The sequence below is a fragment of the Vanellus vanellus genome (genome assembly GCF_965231255.1).
Source record: "Vanellus vanellus genome assembly, chromosome: 2".
Taxonomy (NCBI): Eukaryota; Metazoa; Chordata; class Aves; order Charadriiformes; family Charadriidae; genus Vanellus; species Vanellus vanellus.
This window is the reverse complement of record NC_138906.1, coordinates 51419396-51443882: the sequence shown is the minus strand read 5'-3', so window position 1 is coordinate 51443882 and position 24487 is coordinate 51419396. Positions and strand designations below refer to the sequence as shown.

The 24487-nt window shown below is 38.9% G+C and overlaps 1 protein-coding gene across 1 annotated transcript in view; it reads left to right on the top strand.

Moving 5' to 3' along the window:
• ADCY1 (adenylate cyclase 1) overlaps positions 1 to 24487 on the top strand; it is a gene marked incomplete at both ends in the record, with an annotated part of 153946 nt that overhangs the window by 72792 nt on the left and 56667 nt on the right. Inside the window, 2 exons of the mRNA XM_082479370.1 lie at positions 8611 to 8722; positions 22521 to 22648. Coding sequence (XP_082335496.1) covers positions 8611 to 8722; positions 22521 to 22648 — 240 coding nt within the window. The remainder of the gene's footprint in view (positions 1 to 8610; positions 8723 to 22520; positions 22649 to 24487) is intronic.

Below are 24487 nucleotides of genomic sequence, written 5' to 3'. Positions count from 1 at the left end.
GAGGATATGGCTTACTCGGTGTGTTAACAGACAACTTCTCACTGCTCCATAACTCAAATAACTTTCAAGAGATAAACAGAAATTGAACATTGAACTGCTACCAGTTTCTTGAGCCTCTGGTACAGCAATTTCATTTAGCCTAATTTTTACAAGTGTGAAATAGAACTGACTGCTTTATAAGAAGAGATATTAATTTCAGGAAATACACTACCTGATTCAAAGCTACCAATAAAAAGATTCCTTGTGGCCATTTAGAGCTTGTTGTGACCCAGTCTGAGGCCAGAGCACAGTCTGCAGCTATTTATATGCAAAAAATTCTGATCTGTGCTGCCCTCTAGAAAGCATCAGAACTCAAAGATTTTTTGAATTTAACTTACCCGTTCCGATGGTTTAAAAAGCTGTGATCATGATGACTATGAACAGGCTTTTTGAGCTCATAAGACTATATATATAAAAGACATATAAGACAGTGAACTAGCTTTCATGAATGATTATTTTGCAAAAACAACCCTCCCTTTGTTTTTAGTTTTAACAAGCCTCTTTCATTTCTTGAGAGCACTTGTTTCTTCATCATTGTAGTGAGTTATAGTTAAAATTATTAATAATTTTCCCTTATGGTTGATCTTTAAAGAAAAAAAAAACCTACAAGATCCTGTCTGAAGCAGCATGGGCCATTAAAATATTCTTATTATAAGTTGTACTCTAATTAAGCAAATAACCCAGGTGGAAAGAAAAAACAGGGCATACACCCCCTCCTTATTTTGCTGAGTATTTGTTTATACAAGTGGCTCCACTGAAACCAGCAGGAGTATGCAAATGCACAAAGCACATGAATGAGTGATGTTAAAAGGAAACATTTACCACCTACAAGCTCTTAAATCTCTTGTGTAACTTGGCAGGATTTCTCTTTCTGAATGCCCCATAGAGTGACATGGAAAAGGGTTGCTCCATCAATACTCGCAGTTGGGAAGCAGCTTACATCTCTCAAACCAAGCCACAGGGTTTAGCACGCTCGGGTTTAGCGGTGCAGCAGCTTCCTGCAGTGCTGCAGAAGGGCTGCAGTCCCCAGGCAGGTGCTGGCTATGCCGGCCTGCAGGGATCGCAGGGGAGAGACAGGGGAGAAAACAGGAATACAAGAGGTCCTGGAGGGATGACTCAAGGCTTGCTGACACAGAAATGCTCCAGAGAGTCAAGGAGTGTGAGATAATGATGTATGTAACTCGTATGCCTGTGCTGAACCAGCTCAGCTCCTTGTTTATGACAGAGATGAGCGAAATGGCTATTCATAATGTTTTCTTTCCTGAAGTTGCTCACTGCAGTGTTGTTTTGCTTTTATTCAGTTTTTTTATACCAGAAGCAGTTAGAAATAGCTGGGTGGGGTGGGGGATGGCATATTTGCATATCAAAGCAAATACTCCAGGTAACTTTTAAAAAAGTCCTTAGGAAAACTTCATTAAAAATTTGAATCATAGAATCATAGAATGGTTTGGGTTGGAAGGGACCTTTAAAGTCAAATCCCCCTGACATGGTCAGGGACATCTTTCTCTAGATCAGGTTGCTCAAAACCCCAACCAACCTGACCTTGAACACTTCCAGGAATGGAAGTGTTCTACAAAGGTGTTACAGCATTGGTGGATAAAGGGAGAGCAACTGATGTCATCTACCTGGACTTATGCGAAGCATTTGACACTGTCCTGCATGACATCCTTGCCCCTAAATTGGAGAGACATGGACTTGATGGATGGACCATTCAGTGGATAAGGAATTGGCTGGATGGCAGCACACAAAAAGTTGCGGTCAACAGCTTGATATCCCAGTGGTGACCCGTGATGAATGGTGTTCCGCAGGGATTAGTACTGGGACCAGCGCTGTTTAAGATCTTTGTTGGCTGCATCCTCAGCAAGTTTGCCCACGACACCAAGCTGTGTGGTGCAGTCAACACACTGGAGGGAAGGAATGTCATCCAGAGGGACCTGGACAGGCTTGAGAGGTGGGCCCATGCAAACCTCATGACATTCAGCAAGGCCAAGTGCAAGGTCCTGCACATGGATCAGGGCAATCCCAAGCACAAAGACAGGCTGGGTGGAGAGTGGACTGAGAGCAGCCCTGAGGAGAAGGACTTGTGGGTGTTGGTGGATGAGAAGCTCAGCATAACATGGCAATGCGCTTGCAGCCCAGAAAGCCAGATCTTGTCACTACAAGATCTTGTCACTACAGATCCTGGTAAAAAGTCTCTCTTCATCTTTCTTATAATCCCATTTAAGTATTGAAAGGCCACAATAAAGTCTCCCCAGAGCCTTCTCTTCTCCAGGCTGAAGAACTCCAACTCTCTCAGCCTTTCCTCATAGGAAAGGTGTTCCAGCCATGTGACCATTTTTGTGACCCTTCTCTGAACCTTCTTTATTAGGTCCATGTGTTTCTTGTGCTGGGGGCCCCAGAGCTGGATGCAGTGCTAGAGGTGGGGTCTCACCAAAGCAGAGCAGAAGGGCAGAAATGCCTCCCTCGACCTGCAGGCCATGCTTCCTTTTTATGCATCCTGTGATACAACTGGGTTTCTCAGATGCAGGCACACAGTCAAATATTCCATCCACAAATACCAACCAAGTCCTTCTCCGCAGTGCTGCTCCCAATCCATTCATCCCCCAGTCTCTATCGATGTTTGGGATTTCCCCAACCCAGGTGCAGGACCTTGCACTTGGCCTCATTGAACTTCATGAGATTCACATGGGTCTAGTCTTCAAGCATGTCAAGGCCCTTCTGAATCACATCCCTTCCTTCATATCAACTGCATATCAACTGCACCACTCAGCTTGGTGCTGTTTGCAAACTTGCTGAGGGTGAGCTCACTCCTTCTATGTCATTAATATATTAGGAGGGAAACAAATAGTCAAAAGAGAAGCGCTGCTCTTCAATGCTTGCTGGTCTGTATTTACAAAGATACAGGTATCTATCATATATGCTGTGTTGCAGTATTCTGTGAGGTGGACAGTCTTACACTAAATTAATGTGGATATTGGAGATTAGGCTTGTTGTCTGTGTGTGAAACATCTAGCAGGAACTGTTCATTGGTAATTTTAGATGCAATTCCTGTAGACTGTATTTGAAGGAACTTTTTTCAAGCTTTTTTGAAAAAGTTATCTTTTCAGAAAGCTAGGTATATTTCATTAAGAGAAGAGGAAGTATTCTAAGATCAGAGGGAAAGATGCAGTGCATAGCATCTGCAACAGGAAATCTTCTGTAGCACATTAAACTCCTTTGAAGAAATATATTTGCAAATTTGGTGATTTTTGCAGTTGCAGATAACTTCTTGAGATTATATATATTTCAAAATGTTCGGGGCGTACTTGTGATTTACTATGATTGGTAATGAAAACAAGCCATTTATGTATAAAATATTATTAATGAAAAAACTGAGTAGCTTTCTGTCAGAAATAAGCTCATTTTCCTGTCAAATATAGAAAGGTGACTATTTAAATGTTAGAAAGACAGGCTGTGTTTTCAGTGGGTATTATTTAAGCTACAATCTAGCAATCAATATATTAAAGAAATGTTAAAACTTAAATGTTATTGTTCAAAAACCCAAGTAGTTTAAATCTTATTTTCCTAAATGAGAGTAAGACTGGTAGAAAGTTGCAGAAAATAGCTACCAAAAAAGCTTGAGTCAAAACTGTATTGTAGCCTTGGTGTGGGAGTGCTGCAAGAGCGACAATGCTAACCCAGGTGCAGCTGCACCAACAAGTGGTTATTAGCTGTGAGCAGAAGGTGTTACTGGAGCGATGGGGGTTTTAACTCATGGAAAGGGTAACCATAGGTGTTATGTTGAGAGAGAAAACCAGTAACAAAAGTGTGTCTTGCGTCTCAAAGCAATCAGAAGGATTCAAACTAGTCTCCTTCTGTTGCTGTCTTGCGCTTTAGTAATACTCAGTATATGTTTCTCTCATCTTTTGTAAGCAAGCAAGCAAGCGTTAGGTGCAAGCAAACCTCTAACCCAGGACAGCACTACTCCTGCAACACAATGGCATCACACAGACTTTAAAATTAAGAGCAGAGCAGAAGTTTGACAAAGCTCTGCTCAATAATTGATTATTTTTCCCCCTAGGATTTAATGAGAATATTGACATGCTGTTGTAACTTATGACGCTAATAACTTGATGCTAATAACTTGACTGTCTAAAAGCCAAAGTGATTTAAGTTTTTACCAGATTAGCCAAACTTTCTGATCCTGTGAACTTACTGGTAAAATCCTGGTATGCCTGAAAGCTACAGGACAAATGCTGAATATCTCAAAGAGTGTAGGATTGCAGAGTTTTTGGCATAGCGCAGAAGCAAAGAGAATGAGAGCTCCTTGGGGTCCCTTTGCTCAGTCGTGGGACAGAGGAGTAAGAGCATTGCTGAGCCCCCGGGGAATGAGGCGACACCAGGCTTAGCACCATAATAACTACGGAGCCTTGCTACCCATCCCATTTACATCGCTTGTCACAGAGAGCGGGGTTTGAATCATGCGCTAGCTGTGCCGTTGAACAAACAGAAGTAATCTTTGTCCTGTGTTTTCACTTTCTTTCCACTTTCATTTCTTTCTTTAATAGTTGCAGTTTAATTGAGATTGTTGTTTCTGTTTTTCACCAGACTGCCCCAATGGCATTGTTAAGATTTCTGCGGAATTAAAGCTGGGAGAGTCATATCCCTGAATGGTCGTTGAGAGAAGCAATTGTTAATGGGTAGCTTCTCACTTCTTGTTTCTATATATACCAATATATATCTTTTAAAATAAAATTACTTGGCAATCACTGTGCCCCTTTTTTATACCATACTATTATGAGGACTCTTTCATGCATAAATAAGCCCTAGTTTACTCTAGTTTAATCCTCTCTGAGGATGTGAACCTCCATGGCAATTAGCAGTTAAGTTACAGGCTACTTTGCTCTTGAATGAGTGCATCTACAGCACTGATTAATATGCCTTAACACTGACATCACTCCTGTAGTTGCTTTGTCTTAACTTTTCTAAGTATATCAATGTTAGACATGGCCTACGTTTAAGTCTCTCATTATTTTTGTGTGACTAATATATCCAAATCAAGGGAAAGGGAATTTCAGTGTTAATTTGCGTTCTGCTGAGAAACAGGTGAGGACTTGGACTTTGAAAATATTTGAATATATTTGAAAAATGTGGTTTGGCCCTGGAAACACTTTCAGGTATATCACTGGAATTCTGGCACTGTATATCTTATAATTTCTCTCTTTAGTACCCTTATGATTTTCATGGCCAAAGCAGGAATTATAATCTATTTTCTGTTCTCACTCCCGATGGCAGATTTTGCCACCTCCTGATAAAGGCTTGCTGTGTTCTTTACATTCCAAAAACCTGAGGAGGACATAACAGGGGAAAAAAAAGTTTATTGCATCAGATGGGTGCAATTATGGATGACTCCATAATCAAAACCCCATGTCACAGACCAAGATGCTGCCCTAATTTGTTTTAGACATTGTACAATAAAGAGTAAGTGTTGGCGCTGCCCCAGGATACTTGTAGTCCGAGTAGTAAGGGAATAGACAACAGATGGACGTGGACAGATGAAGGAGTGCAAGAGGTAATACTGGTCAGCGCACTAGTTAAAATAAAATGAAACAGTTAATGAGTTTCAATTACATTTTTAGAATATCAGAGCTCTACGTGTGTAAGAGGGGGTCAGCCTCCTCAGGACTGCCACCCCTGAGGGGCAGCTGTCTGTGGAAGCAGCAGGCTTGCAGTCCCAGTTGCACTTTGGATCTGCAAAGCCCCTGCTCATCCTCTGGCTGTTTCCTACCATCACCGATGAAAAATCAGGTTTGGTCATTTGTATTTCGGCCAACTTTGGGAAGAAATGCATCAGCTGCTATGGTTGTAACATTTCATGGTAGTAGAAATGAGCAGAATTTATCTAAAAAAAAAAAAAAAGCAGGGCTTGTGCTCACAGCCTTGCCCCCATCTGCTGTGCCGTGTCCAGACACAGCAGTTATACTTTGCACATTTGAAGAATACTGTATTAAAGCAGATACAAATTTTGTTAAAAAGCAGTTAGAATTCTTTTCTTATGCCAAGAAACTGTAACAGTAATCATACTACCTAACCATTCCATTAGCTTTAAAATATATACATGCAATTAAATGCAGTATGAAATAGTTCACAGGCATAACTGAACTACAACTGTGTCTCAGCACACAATAATCACATATTTTACATAAATTTGCAATTACATGTTCAGTTATGTATTGTGAGTACTTTTATGAACTTCACTTTTTTGTATAATTACCAGTGTTTTGAATCAAATGCTGAGGGCTAAGCATTTTTTAAACATTTAAAGGATTAGCACAGATCCCATGCTGACTTATTAAGGTAGTCGTATGTAAAATAACTTTGCTTTTAGCTGCATAATTTTTGTGAATGTATGTCCTGTGGTCTGTGCTTAACTAATTGAGAGGTTTTGATGTAAGTGTACATCAAAAGTAGTTTGTTAAGACATCATTATATAGTTTCCACAAACACTGGACATTTCTGGTTTGTGTGTATATTCTTCATTGTTAAAGACCTTGGTAAAGAGGTAACATTGTTCTTACCTTAAAGGCCTAATCCCCTACCCCAAAAGCTAATTTTTTTCAAGTGGATATTGTTGGTGCTGTAGGAGATATTACTGTTACTGTAAAAGTGGTTGGACAGGAAAAAAAGTAGAGTGCCATATTTAAAATGGAAATAGAAGAATTCAAACTGTAGCATGTGCAAATGATGAGATGTAAAATGGCAGAGAGGCTAGCAGAACCTGTTGTTATAAAACAGCGTTTACATTCTCCCTCCATACTAACAGTATCTAACTAAAACCTGGAAAATACATGACATGTTGAACTGCAGCAATTATAGTTGTTATTTTTTCCTTTGTGTCTTTGTCAACCATATGAATTCTGATGTGGATTTAGGTCATAAAGCCAATGGGTCATAAAGCAAACTATGAAAGACCTTGATACACATTTAAGTACATCTGAAAATCTTCAAGGAATTTAGGAGGTTGTTTTGATATTAACTGATGAATTTCCAGAAAGACCAGCCTCGGGCTGTCAAACAACAAGAATGCCAATCCAGAATTAAGAGAATAAGTAGATCTCCATGGGCAAATATGCAGAACATGTTGCTGGTGCTATTGCACTCTGTTAATGCCTTTTACCTTACGCATCACTCGGATGGTTCACATTTGTGATAACAGAGACACAAATCAGTAAAATTAACTAAATGTTGAATGTTTAAACAGCATAGCAATGGAATAGCTATTTTTACCCTAAACCGGGGCTATCTTGAGCAATGTTCTCTTAAAGCACGCTCAAAGGAGAAGACTCTGAGGAGACCAGCCCAAGGATTAGCGTGACAACATAGAGTCTGTGTTTGTAGAATAAAGCCATGGAATGAGTCAGTTTTGTGCTGGGATACATTACCTAACCTGCTCTAGTGGACAAGGGATTGTAGCAAGTGGGTTAAATGAAATTATAGAACAGGGGCTGAGTTAGGAGTTGTATTTTCTCTTTTTTTTGTAGCTTATTGGGAGAGTTCAGACTTGGTTATGGTGAATGGGAAACAGCAGACTTGTTAGTCCTGCTTTTCTAGCATCTGCTATTTTATCTATAGAGTGAAGGTATGTTGAGAGGAGGGGGAGTACGTAATGCTTAATTTAACCTACAGTCTGCAATCTAAGTTTTACACTATGTCAAGTATACCTAGGCCATATAGCATGGGACTGTTTGTTAGCATTTGCATTAGTAAAGACTTGTTTGACATTTATAGTCTGAGCGTTGGAGATAAATTCATTAGGTTCCTGCATTGGGCTATGGGCCTCTGCCAACAGATGAAGGAATCTAAATAATTAAAAGGATCAGAGCTCCATACTCTCTCGAGTTTCAGGATCTGCATAAGAATTTTTATTCTCTCTGTCACAGTAGTATTTGTGCTTCTTTCAGCTATCTCCTTTTATCCTCACGAATGGGTAGGGATTGTTAAGGCAGATTAAATTGTTGGACAACACTGATGGATGCTGGACGCTTACCTGAGCCACACAGCACGGTACAGGGAAGCCTGGCCTGACACTGTGGATGCTAGCTCCTCACAGGGAGCAGTAACACTACATCACAGGGCTACTGTACGCAAGTTATTAAGTCCTGTCTTTCAGTGCTTAGTAGACCTCATGCAAGGATTATCAATTTGGCTGTGGAACTCCACCAGTGCAAGAACTGTCTTTGAAACCAATTGAGCTGAGAAGATCCCAGCTGTAAAGGGGAGAAGCAATTTCTCCCTGTGCTACTGGAGTGCTCACGGGGGAACCTCATGAATGAGGTGCTTTGCCATATCTACATCGCATAGGTATATAGGCATTGAAAGTGTCCCAGGGTTCTCTACAATAGTTGACAGCTCCACACTGATGCCTATTTGTCTGAATGTTTGCCTTTTTGTTCCAAATAGCACTTTATTGGTAGCATTTCAGGGCTTGTTTGAGTTTGTGCTTAGGGTCACATCCATGCTATAAGAAAGGGTAATGAGAATTTGAAGATGTCTTCTGTACTGATATCTCTCTGTCTTTTTCCTTCTTTACAGCATTTTGTTTGCAGATATTGTGGGGTTCACTAGTTTGGCATCACAGTGTACTGCCCAAGAGCTGGTGAAGCTGCTGAATGAGCTCTTTGGCAAATTTGATGAATTAGCTACAGTAAGTACAACATTCTTATTTCAATTTAATTTAAATTCCCTTCTGAAAAGTGATGCATGTTACTCATGTTAGAAATCTGCAATAGAGTGATTTAGCCCCATGTATCATGAATTTCTAAAGCTTCCATTTTGTATTAATACTCTAGAGAGGAAACAGTCTATTTTAATTGTTTAGGAAAGAAGGTTAAGTTGCTATTTTAATATACAGTTTTCTTCCCCTTCCTTGGAGGCCATCAGTGTTCATCATTGGTTTTGTTTGCACAAAACTGAGAAAATATTTAAATATTTACATTTCTATCCTGCATGGAAAAAAAAAAAAACCAGGATAATGGAAAATATGAAAATATTGGCAGTGTGGCATAAAACTACTTTCTGTGATAATAAAAAGCTAGAGAGTAGAATTAGTTCTTTACAGAGAGCACTCCTTGTCACAGAAATGATGGTAGCTTTTCAGAGAGGCTATTGTAGGCAAAATTGGATCTGTATCATAACTGATGCTTATGTTTTGGTCATTGCACTTACATTGTGCCAGAGTCCTGAAGGAAAAGGAAATGGCAGAAATGTTCCTTGCTTATAACTCCTAGCAGTCTAATGGTACCACAAGCATTTGACAAGAAATGAGAGGAAGGAATGTGCCTGAAAAAAATCACACATCTCGTTTCAAATTACATTAACAATATGCTGAAGATGTGTTTTCCTCTTGAACAAAGCAAAACTTAACCAAATCTATCTTGTTTGCCAGCCGTGTCCTCAGAACCTTCATTGCTGAGAAGTATCACCTCCACATAAATTATGCTCCTTCACTATCTAGCTATCTTGCCTTCAGAGTCTGTGCAGCAGCCTAGGGAGCGTATTTCTTTGGGTCCCCAACGTAAACACCATCCACGTTTTTTTCAGTCCGAACTCGCTTCTCCTTGAGGTAGTCTTCCACATGAGAGGTCTGAAGCCTGTGGACACTTTGCATCTATGGCTATGTCTTGATAAACAGCTCCTAAGGACCCCCAGGAGAAAGCTCCACAAGTTGCCAGAGTTGAGGAAGACCTATTCTTAGTTAAAGGAGTTATCGTTTGATCAAGTGCTATGTCCTCATTTGCAGTAGCTGTTTGAGTCATAACAGAGAGCAACTGTTGTGTGTTCCCTTTTTCCAAGAAATATGATTAACTTAGATACTGAGTAGAGATCCAATGGAGGTGAATGAATGGTATGAATTTGTTACACACTTATAAACATTTATGTAACCGATTCATTACTGGAAGTACTGGCAGTCCCTCACAGAGAGTACAGGTCCCCAGCCCAGAGTACTTCATAGATGTATACCTTAGAAATAAAAAGGGCTGCCATGTAGATGATCATTAGCAAGAGCTTAAATGGCCTAGAAAGTTCAAATTGTCTCCTTACTTTAATTTTATTACTGAATTTCATCCTCCGAATGTCAACCAGCCATCTAATAAGCTCTTTCAAGAATTATAATGCTATCATTTGTAGAGTCATCACAACCATGAAACACAAGGGCGTGTAATAGCACGGGAGTTTTGTGCTATAACACGAGATCACACGTGCACACAGAAACGCACATGCCCATGACATGAGACACTAAAGCCAGGGAGATGGCTACTGTGCCATGCTTGCTCTCTTAGCAGTGGCCAGGTGCAGCCAATTGGAGGTGTCGGTGACACCTGAAGCCAGGGTACCAGGCAGATGCCAGCTTTTGGCGCTAGATCAGTTGTTTGTCAGGGAAGAAGCGGATCAGAGATAGCAGGGGAGCTAAAAAGCCTTAGCTTTTCTGTTCAGCCTGCATGCATTCTTTTTCCAAATTTGAAATTAGATCTCATGATTTCTTCCAGCTATGTGAAGAAGATTTGTTTGCTTGTCCTTCTAGTTCAGACTATGGTACATCCGGGTGTGATTAAGGACAGAACGTATGAACTTTCCTTGGCGGCTTCTGATGTGGTGAAGGGACACTTGTTATTGTGTGTCCTGAAGTCAGAAGAAATGTGCTGAGAAGTGTAATTTTTTTCAGAAGGATTCTGATCTTTTGGTTAAACCAATTTCCAGATATTCATTATTAGATAAAAACAGAGGACTGGGCTGATTTCAAAAGAATGCTGTGCTTTAGTATTCAGAATAATGTAGTGGAAAACTGCAGGGACTTTAAAGAAAAATGTAATGGTGATAGGTATGTTCCCTGTGACTACTAAAGTTGATCTGTGAGCGTGCACGCTGTGTGCTGCTGCTTCGTAGGAAGCAATGTCAACTGGAAGGGGCAGTTTATGACAACGCTTGTTAAAACAATTGTCATGTCTTAAAACTGTAATACTTAAAAAAAAAAAAAAAAAATCCCTGTCACCACTGTGGGAAGTGTAATAAGTGTAAGGCAGCATATATTTGCCGGGAGTCTCATGAAGAATCTTGGCATTTTGGCACATTGACGCTTTGTAGGAAGAGTGAGTGTTTGCTTTTTGACAGTACAGCTCTGAAGCTGACTAGAAACAGTTGTTTCAGATGGACATAAAAAATTCTTGTTGAGACATCTGGGACAATATAATCCTAAATTTTGTCCTGACATTTAGAAGCTGGTGTGTGCTCTTTAGCATTAGATTTTTCTCTCTTTCTATATGCTGTTTGTTTGATTTTTTTTTTTTTTTTTTTTTTTTTTGGTAAGGCAAATATTTTTGCTCTTTTTGAAATGCTGCACCTTTTTTTCAAATCACAATAGCTTCAAAAATAGTTACAGTTTGTAACAGGGAGTTCTGAATGCAACCCTTAGGTTTCACTTTATTGTCATTCAACTCCTTTGAAAGTTTGCTTATGCATTCTGTTTATAGAGAGAGAAGAAAATTCCTGATCTCCTTACTCCCTATTAGAAATGATTTGTACTTTTATCATGTCCTTTCTTTTTTTATTCACCTTTAGAGAAAACATGTTTTTCAAATGCTTATCTTGTACAGGTTATTTTACTTTGTAAGTCACTGAGTCTTTGTTAGGAGAAGAGGTGGTCAGAATACAGTACTTAAAATGATGGCATGGTTTCTGTTTTCACAATAGCACTGTTTGTTTTCTTAAAGAAACAATCTTAGGTAGTTGTATTTTATATAGGGCTTTGTGGTCCCTTAATAACTTCTGAGTCTTTGGGCCAACTTCAGTCACTTCGAAGAAATGAAAGTGAGTCTCGAAAATATAAAGCTAAACAAAAATGAGTGACAATATTAGCATCCTTGAGGGAGTGTAACTTCATCCTAGACAGACATCAGAGAGAGGGGTGCTGTTATGAGTGCCTCAGGGTTCATTTGTATGTCTGGTTACTGTAAGTTTATATCTATGTAATGTCTATGTAGGTCTTGTATATCTGTGTATATCTATAAGGTACTTGTAATGTCACAGTCTTTAGGAACCCTTATTTTCTATAGGCATTTTGGGTAAGTTTGCCTGTTCTGCAGAGGTTCCCTTGGGACTGCAGACAACAATAGCAAGACACCTTCCTGAACTCATGCAGTTAGTTAAGTTTGTCATAAGGCTTATGAATAGTCAAATAGAATGATTTTGCATTGATTTCTATTGGATTTTATCTGCTGTTCAGGCTTAGTTTACCCAGTTCAGGCTGTTACTTCTGAAGTTCCTCAGTTCCTTCCAGTTTTGTTTAAGCAGAGTGGCTTTGTGCAGTCTCAGGTTTTGCCCTAATGATAGTCATTCTGCATTACATATTATCAATGAATGCTTTAAACAGTTAATATTTGCATGAGGTCTTAGATGCCTTGCAATTAATGCTTAATAGTATAGCTAGCTTCCAGTTTGTCATTCCTCGGCTTACTTCTAAGAGTGACAAATTTTAATGAGATATAACCATTTACATCACATTGGTTTTATGTTTCCAAGGAATTCTTGGACACATGACACTTAGGCTGGGTGCCTTGTTGATTTAATACACTGTATATTTTCTCTTTGTCTTCTTTAATACACTGTGCATTTTCTCATCATGCTTTAGCTGTGGCATGGATTTACTGTGAATAAGAGGTTCTCAAGTCTGCAGTTACCCAGGTAGCATCATCACACAGAGTTGCACGTGCCCCTGTTTGGATACTGTCATGGTCACAGCTCTACTATCTTGTGATACAGTTCAGCTATACCCAAAATAGGTCATCCTAATAGAAAAGAGGAGGCATTTCTCCAGCATCGTGCATCATAATGAAACAGCTTTGCTTTTTAGACAAGTTTTGATCTTCTTTAGTTATTTTCTTTGGTAGATTTTTCTCATATACTTTCTACATCTAATCTATGTGGAGAATTAATTATTTGTTTACAGATTCAGGTATTTCCCTTTCAACTTCTATGTTACTGCATCTTGGACTTCTAAGGCTTTCCATTTACAAGTGGATAAGGAGAAATGAAGTTTATGCTCTTTTTAAAGGAAATAATTACAAGAGGACTTTGCTATTCTGAATGAAAGGTTTTACTTGTTCATGCCACTTTTGGTATCTAATCTATTAGCCAGGCTTCTATTAACCACTTCCTTGTTCTTTCCATGTGCAGTTATGTATACCTTCAGGCTTTGTCAGTATTTGTTGGCTAAGTCTATTTTTGTTTCTTTCCATTTTAATTTAGTATACTTTCCTGATTACCTTCTTAGCTTTTAACAATTTTTACTTTCCAAATTTCAATGTTACTCAAGTGGCTTGTTGTACCTGTTCAGCCTCAAAGGTATTGAACTTAACAACATTGCTACTGAGCCTTAGGCAAAGGGTCAGGAAGTAATATTTTTAATCAGTTTCTGTGTTGTTGGGGTTTTTTTTAACAGTGTCAAGAACAGTCAGTCCTTTGCTGTGCTTTGAACTAGCTATTCCTAGAAGCAATCACTTTAAGAAATTGATTCTATTGAATCTGTAGAATGCTTTTAATTTACATTAAGATAATTACGATGTATTTTTTTAAATATAAAATGAACAAAGTTTTGGAGTCTGGGTAAGATGGGAAAGTTAGCGCTGGAAAACGTAGATATAAACTTACAGAACATAACCCTTCTTTGTTGAAATCGGTAAGTGTGCACTAGAGGGGGATATTTACAAAGGCTAATTTTAAGGACACTTGTCTCCCCAAGTTCCCTTGATAGTCAGTACAGACATAGGACCCCACTGAGGCAGATAATGCACGTAAGCTGGAGTCTGGTTCTGAAAAGCCATCTGGAGATGTCTCCTAGAGAGACCTAAGCAGTAAGCTTTCTTAAATTAGTGGTCTTAATGAACATGCCTGCCACTCTATAGGATCAGGAACTAATGATGTGTGTATGGTGTGGAGCTCAAGTAAATGTCTGTGGGACAGTTTTCCAGGGAGGAAGATAATGTCCCACACTTCAAGTATTGTAGGAACATATAAATGGGCAGGGACCACAGACGTTAGCTCTTGTCTAACCTCCTTCATGGTACTTTTTAGGTAAGAGGATGCTGTGCTTGTTATGCCAATTCTCTGTCATAACTCTTGTCGTGATCTGCATGCTTGTGGTAAATTACCAAATCTTCCTATGTTTGTATTCTGCAAATCTGAGATTTGCGTCTTTGTATAGGAATGTGTTGGATTATTCTGATCGGCTTCAGATGCTTGCCGTGTGGGCATTTATCCTGAAACTAGTTGTTTTGACTCCTTGTCCAGTTAGCATAGAGAAAGGTATTTCTGGAGTTCAGTGTGTGTCATCCAAGAGGGACATCTAATTGCCCTCCAGAAGTGCCTGTTTCACTTCATTGTTATAGAGGCAGTTTGACTGATAACCCAGGTGTGTATTTTAGCTGTCTATATGTACTCTGCATACACAGTCCTACATGGAGTCCTTTGCCCATGTGCAGATCTGTTGCGTGGGGCATAGCCGTGCATCAGCATCTGTCAGGACCTCTCCTCAGCCTGGAGGGGACCATGCCTCCTGCACCGGAGTTCAGAAGCGCTATCCTCAGAGCAGTCAGCTTTGTTTTTCTCAAGCCAGACTTCTTATCTCCTTGAAGTCTATGGAAATATTTCTGGAAACTTCTTTCTTTAGAACCAGCTGTATACAACATCTTGCTAGTTCTTCTCATGCTGTCATTTTTCACTAATTCTGTCAAGTGGAGAGGAATGGCCATTTCCAGCTATTAGGTCTTGAAGATTTCCCATGCTTTTTTTTTTTTTTTGGAGCATGACTGAATTTCATAGTTTTGTTGGTGCACAAATGTGACAGTTTTTTTAAGTCTTCTCTATTGTGTTATTTCCAGAAGAATCTGGAAAAAATGAATGTCCTGAAAGTTAGAGATTAGTTTTTCACCACTTTGTAATGTATTTGCTTTAGGTTTGTTTCTCCTGGGATATTCCTCTTCATAAAAATACAGCATCTTAAGGGATACTTAATGAAAGCTCGAAAGGAGACAAGCATTCATAGCAGTCATGATGATTGTGTAAAATATTCTTGCTAAAATATTTTCTCATTTCCTAGTAAATTAACATATATGACTGTTAAATAGGTTCTTACTCTCCAGGACTAAAAACATTTAACCTGGTTTTATAAAATTACTCTCCATGTGGAGTAGGGAAGGAATTTATTGTGAGAACGAGAATGCACAAAAAAGTTAGGCCAAGAACCAGTAGGTTACTGCAGGTCAGCATATATAATTGCCAGTAAAATTGAGGGAAAAGATTTGAAGCAAAATGTCTTCCTTTTTATAGATATCCTGAATAATTCTACATTTGTTCATGTATGATACAGCTCCATGGTGGTAGATAATTTGTAATGACTTCACAAATATGTTGCTAAATTACAAGCTCACATATGCCCATCTGGAGATGGCTAGCTTTCCTCAATCAGAGCCTACCAAGCCACTTTCTGTGGTATTTTGTATACTGTAACCAGATTTGTCTTCCTTTCTTACTATTTCTCCCTCTCTGTAGAAGCTCTTCTTGTTAAGTCTATGCTAACTCTTTATTGCTATGAGTATGTCTCCATTACTGTGCTAAATTGAACTCTATGTATTGCAGTTAGCTCATTCTCAAGTCTTTTTATTCTGGGACTAGCAGATGTACAAGAAGTAGTCTAAATTGGTAAAGTTACTATTTGCAGACGTTATTCCATTATCAAAATAATTGTTTCAAGTTTTAAATCCACAGCTCAAAACCTGGGTGAAAAGAAACGTTAAAATGTGTATGCAGTAATTGACAGGATTCAATGAAATTTTCTAATGGGCTGGAGAGTTTTCAAAAGTGTATTATCACTATTGGCACACTGCAATGTAATGGAGCTGGTTGTAATTTCCATGTCACTTCATTACACTCAGGATTTGACTCTGAAGTTTATCTGATAAGCTGGCTTCAATAATCTCGCTTCAATAATCTCTCACATGTTGTGGCCCACATTCAGCATAGTTATTAAAATAGATTTGGATACTACACAGAGAAACCATGTTGGCAAATCTTTTCATTTTACTGAAAAAAAAAAAAAAAGTAAAATGATAAGTGAAATTACTCTTTGTCGTTAATGAAAGTTGCAGATGATGTGAGTAAAGTCTGCATCCAGCTTTGGGGCCCCCAGCACAAGACAGACATGGACCTTTTTAGAGTGGGTCCAGAAGAGAGTAACAAAAATGATGAGAGAGCTGGAGCACCTCTCCTATGAAGAAAGGCTGAGAGAGTTGGGGTTGTTCATCCTAGAGAAGAGAAGGCTCTGGGCAGACCTTATTTCAATATGTATTTCAAAATATAAAGGGCCTTTATAAGAAAGTCAGCAAGAGACTTTTTACAAGGGCATATAGTGATAGGATGAGGGGGAATGGCTTCACCTGGAAGAGGTTATATTTAGATTAGATATTAGGAAGAAAATTTTCACTCTGAGGGTGGTAAGACACTGGAACAGGTTGCCCAGAGAAGCTGTGGAAACCTCATCCCTGGAAGTGTTCAAGGTCAGGTACAATGGCGCTTTGAAGAGATTTAGGTGTTAGAAGTTAACCTAAGTAGGCTCACTTTTCATCAACACAGAAAGAGGGCCCTTTCAAAGGGGATTCAAAGTAGGGTTCTAAGGAGTGTTTTGCATGTGAATCTAAAACCATTTATTCATCTTTTTCTGCACTTAGCTGTATCTTTTGTGAATACTTCTACAGTCTATGAGACTTTCACTGCGGTAACAGTGGTGAATCCTATCTTGTCCTTTCTCAAGACCTCCTTGGAAGCAGAATGAAGTTCTAGGTTTGTGAGGAGAGGTAACTAGGGAATGCATTTTATTGCTGTTTTACATCTTTGGGGATTTCTAAAGGTGCTTTGCATTTTTTTCCCCCCGTAGTCATTTTATACTGTAATAACTAAGAAAGGACTGTAACTGTGGTGTGGTTAGCCTGGATTATTGAATTATGGCTTGGGTTCCTGAGGATTAGAGGGACAGCTGGTATAAATTAGTGTAGTTCCCCTGAAATCCATGCCATGCTGATTAATATGAACTGAATATTTCATCCCCTTTGCCTACCTGATACAAACAGTTCAGCTATGAGCGCAGCAGGCTGCTCAGAAGAAGCTGTTGGAATGGGTCTTTCCAAAAGAAAATGACTGATAAACCAAGAAGGAAAGAAAACAAGAGGAAAAGTATGAAGGGGAATAAAACACACAAGGACTTGTGATGGGCCCTTTCCTCAGGGTTGCTGATCTTCCTTTTGGCTCATTGAACATCTGTAAGGAAGGGTAACCATGCCCCTCTGTGGCACTGCCTGGCCCCAGTGACGAAGCTCTTGACAGCAGTGTCAGGGCCAGGAGAGTAGCGTATGTTCCTCCTTCAGCCTTCATAGTTCCCCACTACCCCCCCCCCCCCCCCCCCCCCCAAATTAATTCTACTCTTAGTGAAAACTGAGCCGTCTGAGATGTGCATTTTGGTGGTTTCCCTCTACCCAAGACTTCTCTTCAATATGTGCAGAAAACGTTTAGCTAACAGTGGTTTTTTTTCAGGGAGCAGGGCAATGGTTTTTTTGCCCCCCCCCCAGATTCAAACAGTTTTAGGCAATGAAGGGATAGGGGAGGCATGCAGGGGTTTTAAGCTCAAAAGCTGCTCCCTATGCTGCCATCTTCTTCCACTGCTCTGCTGCGTGCAGCACTGCTCTTGTACTAATTTGCAGCTATGCAGGGGGCAATACCCGAGGTCGCACTAATGCTGAAGTCTGAGGTTTGGTGAGGATGCCAAAACCTTTCCTGAGAGCCTAAAGCCTTCAGTGTAAGTCCAGGCCTAATAGATCTCCGCCCTTTTACCCCAACACTTAAAAAGGTGAACCTGCACATGTTGCTTCTGGTTTTCTCATTTTCCTTTTTTCTTCACAATCTTCACAAACTTTTTCTTCACAAACTTCAAAATCACTAAGCATTGTAGGTAGTGACCAAACTCTGTTCACGTTTTTCTAGCCCAAACAAAACTAAATGTTATTACTGCTCATGTCCAAGGGCATTCTAGGAGACTGTAAGTCTGGTAGGGTCTGAGTTAGGGGAAACGGGAAGCACTGCTTATGCATCTTTTTGTAGGCCTTATTAATATTTTTGTCGACCTTATTAATATTTTTGTCTTACTCTGCACAGCATAACTAAATCAAAATTGGCTGAATATGGTGAGGAATCTTGTTATGTACCTTAGCTGGTGCAGCTTTTATTAGTAGGAACAGCAAAAAAGTATCTTTCTAATTTATGGATAAATAAAATCCTTCCTACTCACAGACTGTGGTTCCAGAAGGGTAAGACAGTAAAAGTCTGAAAAGCACACCTGCAAATCAGGTTGTTAGCAGGCTTGTAGAAAAAGAAATGGATGTGTATAACAAGCATAAAATATATTGTAATTAAGTCACACAGGGTCATACTCATCCTTGGTGTAATTCTGCTGCAATTATTGGAGTTATGAGAGAGAACAGTTTGGTGTTTAGCTTTTAAAATCTTGGTTTTTAAAATTGTAATCTATCTGACCTTCCTTTTTGGCTCATTTTGATAGGTACTCACATACCATGACACACGGGTATTTAAAAATACAAAAATTGTTGCAGTGACAGAAGGTAGAGCAGGGACTCTTTCCTGCATTAGCATATACCATATCTAAAATAATTAAAAGCTTTAAAGAGGCTCTTCTCCTACCAGACAGTGTTACAAGAAATAAAACCAATGTACTAAGCATCCCTGACTGACTTTGAATGTGTTCATGTAACAAACAGTTACTTACTTGGATTAACTATAAAAAACAAAAAACCATCTCCCCCCAAAAAAGAAACAAACCCAATAATAATAATAAAAAAAAAAAAAAAAACAAAAACAAACAGAACAGCAGCAACAGTAAGAATTATTGCTATCTGACATGTGAGAAAGATCCTTCTTTAAAACACTTTGTACTTATCCAGGACAATCTCTCTGTTCAGGAGGACACATAGCTGTCTGCTGATGTATTCTGCTGGGAAAGGTCTGAAAGCACAATAAACTTTGTTATTTCTTTGAGACAACCTTTTCTGATTTTTATATGTGTGTATGTATATAGTTACAAACTGTAAATTCTTTTCTCTTCACTTTTTATTAAAGAAACCCTTATCCCGAGTATACAAAAAAAAATTTGATTTGTATAGTAGAAGAATATGGAGTTAATGGTCTGAATTTCCAGTTTTGCAGTCTAAGCTGGCAGACTTCACTCTTTCTGCAAAATATGTTTACATAAAGAACTACCACAACAATAAAAACCCAGAGCTGGTTGAAACAGAAGCCCCCCACAGCGCTATTCTACCTAACAGATAGGTAGAATGAACTGCTTTATAAAGTGCTTGTCTCAAAGTGTAAAGAAAGCTCATAACAACTTTGAAGTATCTTCGGCTTTCCGAGCTGGGCTTCCACTTCACACTGACAAACCCTGTGACTGACAGTTGTGCCAGAGGGAATTGTGCAGATCCGCTTTGGAAACGTCTCAGTGAGGCACCGCAGGTGGGCAAGCTGCCTGGCTAATGCAGTGCTAGCAGTCTCTGGTGCTTTTTAGCGTGTGCATAAAACCAAATTATCAGCTGTTTCTAAACAGACGTTGCTTGTATCAAGTGTAACTAGAATTTGTAACTGTCACACCTGAGTTTGTCACTGTCACAAATGTGAAAAATATTGCCGAGTCAAGGGCTTCTTTGGAAGTTGCTGAGGAAACAAAACAAAGACAGGGAAAGGGTTTGTTTTGTTAATTTGCATATCAATCCTTAAGAAGATTGTTCTTATAAAGCTGGAAGTTTGTGGAAGTCTGCTTCACGTGTCGAGAAAAAGTAAACAAATGATTTTGCTAGAGATTACTGCATATTGATTATTATAAATGAGGACGGTGAGGATAACATCTGATGAGGAACGGAGCAGTGGTTTCAAAACAGCAGGTGATTTAGCCATATGTCTTCCATCAAAATTAATATCTCTCTAGAAAATGCTGCAGTCCTTATTTTCTTTTTCTTTTATTTTAGTCCTGCACAAGTAATAAACTGACTTGAAAAAGTGGTAATGGATCAAGCTCCCTTCTGGTTTTTTTTTTTCCTTTCTTAAACTATCTACCAGTCTGCTAGACTGCGCTGTGCCAGTCTGACAGTACTTTTGTTTACCCTGTTATAAAACGTGCGGTACTGCTCTATAAACAATATCATTAGAAATTAGTCATTTTGGAGTTAGGCACTGAATAGGGGAGAACACTAATTGATTAACAGATATGTATTGTCCACCCCAGATTACTGAAATGGCTTTTATGAATAACTTTCGGCTTGGTCATTGCCTGGCCACAAATCACGCATACCAAATCTGAAGATGAAAAGGGCTTTGTAGAGGATTGTGAGGTGTGGGGCAAAACTGGATTTATTTTGGAAAGTAGGTTCCAGCTTTATCTACTGAGTATCCTCTACTGCTTCAAGATTTGACCACAATTTTTTTTTAAAAAAAGCTTATTTTGGCAGTATAATTTAGTGGTTTCTACTAAAAAACTTAGTGGTTTCTGTCCAAAAACCTTGAGTTGGAAGGCCTGTTTTGTGTCGGGATAGATTTTTGAGGTCTGCATGTTACTTTGTGTGCACCAGTAATTATTTTACTCGTATAATGCCATTTAACCAAGGATCTCAAAATACCCAATTAAAACTGTAAGTGAAATTGGTGAGGTATTTTGTGGCTATAGGCTGAGGGAATGCTCCAAGGCCTTGATGATAATGCTTCTAGAGTAATTATGCTCGCATTCATCAAGATATATGTTAGCAATGATAAATAGTGGTATATTTAGGATCCTGCTGTACAACAGAAAAAATGTTAAGTAGTCACTCTTAGAAAAGCCTTTTCTGCTAGTTAAGCCTATCCAAAAAGATGGCTCTCTTCTTTATTTCAAGGTCTGAATTTATTGCTTAATTTCTAAAAACAAGTAGACAAATCAATTTCCCCAAACAGTGTTAACATGCCTTCTTCCATGCCTGAACAGAGGTAATTCTCATTTGATAATATTTTTTCAATACTCGGAACCATTTACAAAGAAGACAGGCGTGGGAATGCCTGCAGCTGGAGGAGTGTGTAATAACAAGCCCCGAATGTTGGTGTATGACACGTTGGACAGAAAGGGATCGCTGTAGGCATAACCATCGCTTCTGAGCTGGAATACGGGTAATGATGTGGAGAGTGTGGCCAACTTAGGAAGGCTTTGATTCTTGTAGGTAGGAGATTGAGCAAGAATATGTGCCTGTCTGAGAAGCTGAACCAGTATAATTAGTTTGTTTGTTTGTTGTTTTTTTTTTTCAGAAATTCTAAATTCCCCCACCACCACCCCGCTTTTTTTTTATTTTTTTTCTCTTTCTGTGCCAGTGAAGTCAAGTCTATATAGCACACTGCTGGGGGAGGAATCAACTTTTTGTTAATCCTCTCTCATCATATTCACAACAGTTAATTTTGCATGGCAGTTACTGGCGTAGACCCAGCTGTGTAAGTTGGATTCATTTAATCAGGTTATTTGCTTTTCTGTGCCATACTCTAAATGGTTAGAATTTGCCTTAGTCTAGCTGCAAGGGAGACCGTGATCTCTTCATGTCTCCTCATAGTTTATTAGTTAAAGGCACTGCTTCATTAAAGGTATTTTGTTTAGAAATAAACTTTCTGCTCAAACCAATGTAGCAATCATCACATGCCATCATGGGTTTTTCAAAATGAGAGAAATTTAGACAGATCTCTGACTGTAGAAATTAAACTGTGTGCAAACGGGAGATAAATTCAATGCTACCACAAACTGCCTGTATCTTCTGGTCTGCAACTGTGTCATATTTACACTGATCGTGCTGTATTGTAAATTGTGATTTATGAATTGGTAATGCACAAATATGTGTACCTTTACAGATAAATACATCGTCCTTCATGGTAAACTGGAAGTGGATTTGAAATAAAAGCTTCTCAGAATACAAACGTTTCCTGATATTCAGTAGTTGTTTGTCTTCAGTCCTTTGGTTTGGGTTCATACAGAAATGAAGTCTCATTGCAAATCTTGAATTCATACTGACCTAATGTGAGGGCAAGGGAATAATATGTGTTCAGAACTATAGTTTTAAGCAGTGTTACCTCATGTGTGTTGAACAACACAGGGCTGATCTCCAATATATATGTGCATATTCATAAGAAAACAAACAAACAAACAAACAGAAATGTATGTCAGCTGTTCTGTACAGGGAACCCAGCTTTCACGAACTGTAGTTTACTTCATTTGGCCTCAAAAGGATTCCCTGAATGATTGCATAGTGTTGGAGAAGATTTTATCCTGTAAATATTAGAATATTTATATGAACAGCATAACTTTTCCCATTCTGTTTTTATTACAGGAAAACCACTGCAGAAGGATAAAAATCCTAGGGGACTGTTACTACTGTGTATCAGGATTGACCCAGCCCAAAACAGATCATGCCCATTGCTGTGTTGAAATGGGACTGGATATGATTGACACCATCACGTAAGTACTGTGCACGGTGAACCCAGACAGGAGTGCCATAACAACTTCTATGTGGCTTTCAGAAAGTGTGTTCTCAGAAAAACAGCAGTGTCTGCTAGCACTGCCCACCTAGCAATTCACACTGTTGCATTCAGGTCAAAGGATACTGATCTTAGGAAGGGTCATTCTAGACATCAATTTTCCACCCCATTTAATTGCTGTGAGGAAAAAGTGCACAAGTATGAGTATGTAGAGGCATATACCTGTACTGATGAGGAGGCAGAAAGATACTGGGAAATAATGAAATATTCCTATGGCCATTTGCCACGAAGGAGTCCCAATTTCTTGTTTTAGAGGGATAAACAGTGCTTATTTTGCACACCAGTATGTAAACTCCAAGCCAGTCCTGATGTATGCATGCTGTATATGTGTTTGCATTCTCAAAATGATAGCTTGCTGATTTCTCCTTTCTGTATGTCTTGCTTAAATCTTTAATTTATTCTGCTTTTCAGAAATGTAATGTGAAATTCACTTTGCTGATCAGAATATTTTTTTTTTATGCTTGAGAGCTCTGCACTGATCATTATTTCACCAAGGCGAAAAATGTGAATGTGAGAGAACTGTGAATGAGCTTTTAGCAAGAGCTGAAGATCTATTTCATTATATAGGACGGAAGGGATAAAGATGGGAAATTTCTTCACTACTGTATTGGTCTGTGTGTGTGTGTGCGCGTGCCTGTGCATGTATTTTATAGGGAGGCTATAGGGAGGAGTGCGCACCTGTATTAATTCTGTATATAAATAAATACTGGTCAGCACAGTGCTAGTACATTTGGAATGAGCTTGCGCAAATGTGTCACATCAGGGGCCTTAGCCTGTTCTGTATTGGAAAATGTTTGGCCACTGTTTCCAGTAGCCAGTTATTCTTTCTCTCTGTTGTCAGCTGGGCTATTGGGAATATAGAGTTGGCTCAAGGTTCTGCTTCCCCTCACTTAATCCCCAAGTTTTTGCGTTGTACGCAGAGAAGACCTGCCTTCTCTGTGAAGGTGAATAGACTACAGTGTAATCTCAATATAAAAATGAATAGCAGACTATTAAATAAAGAAAAAAGATTGTAGAATAAGCAAAAATGAGGCTTATGAATTCAAATTACGCATTTTTTATTTGGAACACCTCACCTTCTTTCTTGTTTCTAATATAGCTTTTGCCACATCATATATTCATGTCTTCCATTTGTATGTGAGGATATTTATGCGCATACATGCACACAAAGAAGTTGTTGTTCCAAAACCCAATTGTGTTCATTTGTGGAGAGTATTGGTGTTGTAGAAGAATGTATTCTGATCCTCTCACAGAGTTTACTGTAAGTTTTGCTCAATAGAATTGGGTTCATCTCTATGGAAGTAATGGCTAGTTGTTCAAACCTTGCTAATGCCTTAGGGGAACATTGACATTATCACACATTTTTTGTTGTTTCATATCAACCTTAAACTTTTCTATGAACCTGGATTCATTGAGCTTTCTTTGCAGAGGACTTGAAAGCATAGAAAAAAGGAGAGGAGTACTTAAAGCAATCGAAGGCTCATTATTATTTCTAGCTCAATCCATATGTTTTTATTACAATGTTCATTTATAAAATCTCTCAGAACGTGAAGATTTGGGTAAATGAATCCATGTTCTCCCTCTCATTCAGTGCTAGTTCATCATCTTTGTAAAAATTGTAAAATCGATAAAAGACTTTGTAATCTATGATAATATATGATAGTTTAGGATACTTTAAAATCCTAAAAAATATCCTCAGTCTGCAAATTATGTATATGTGCATTCTTCCAGCAGTATATGGATACTCCATTTATAAGGA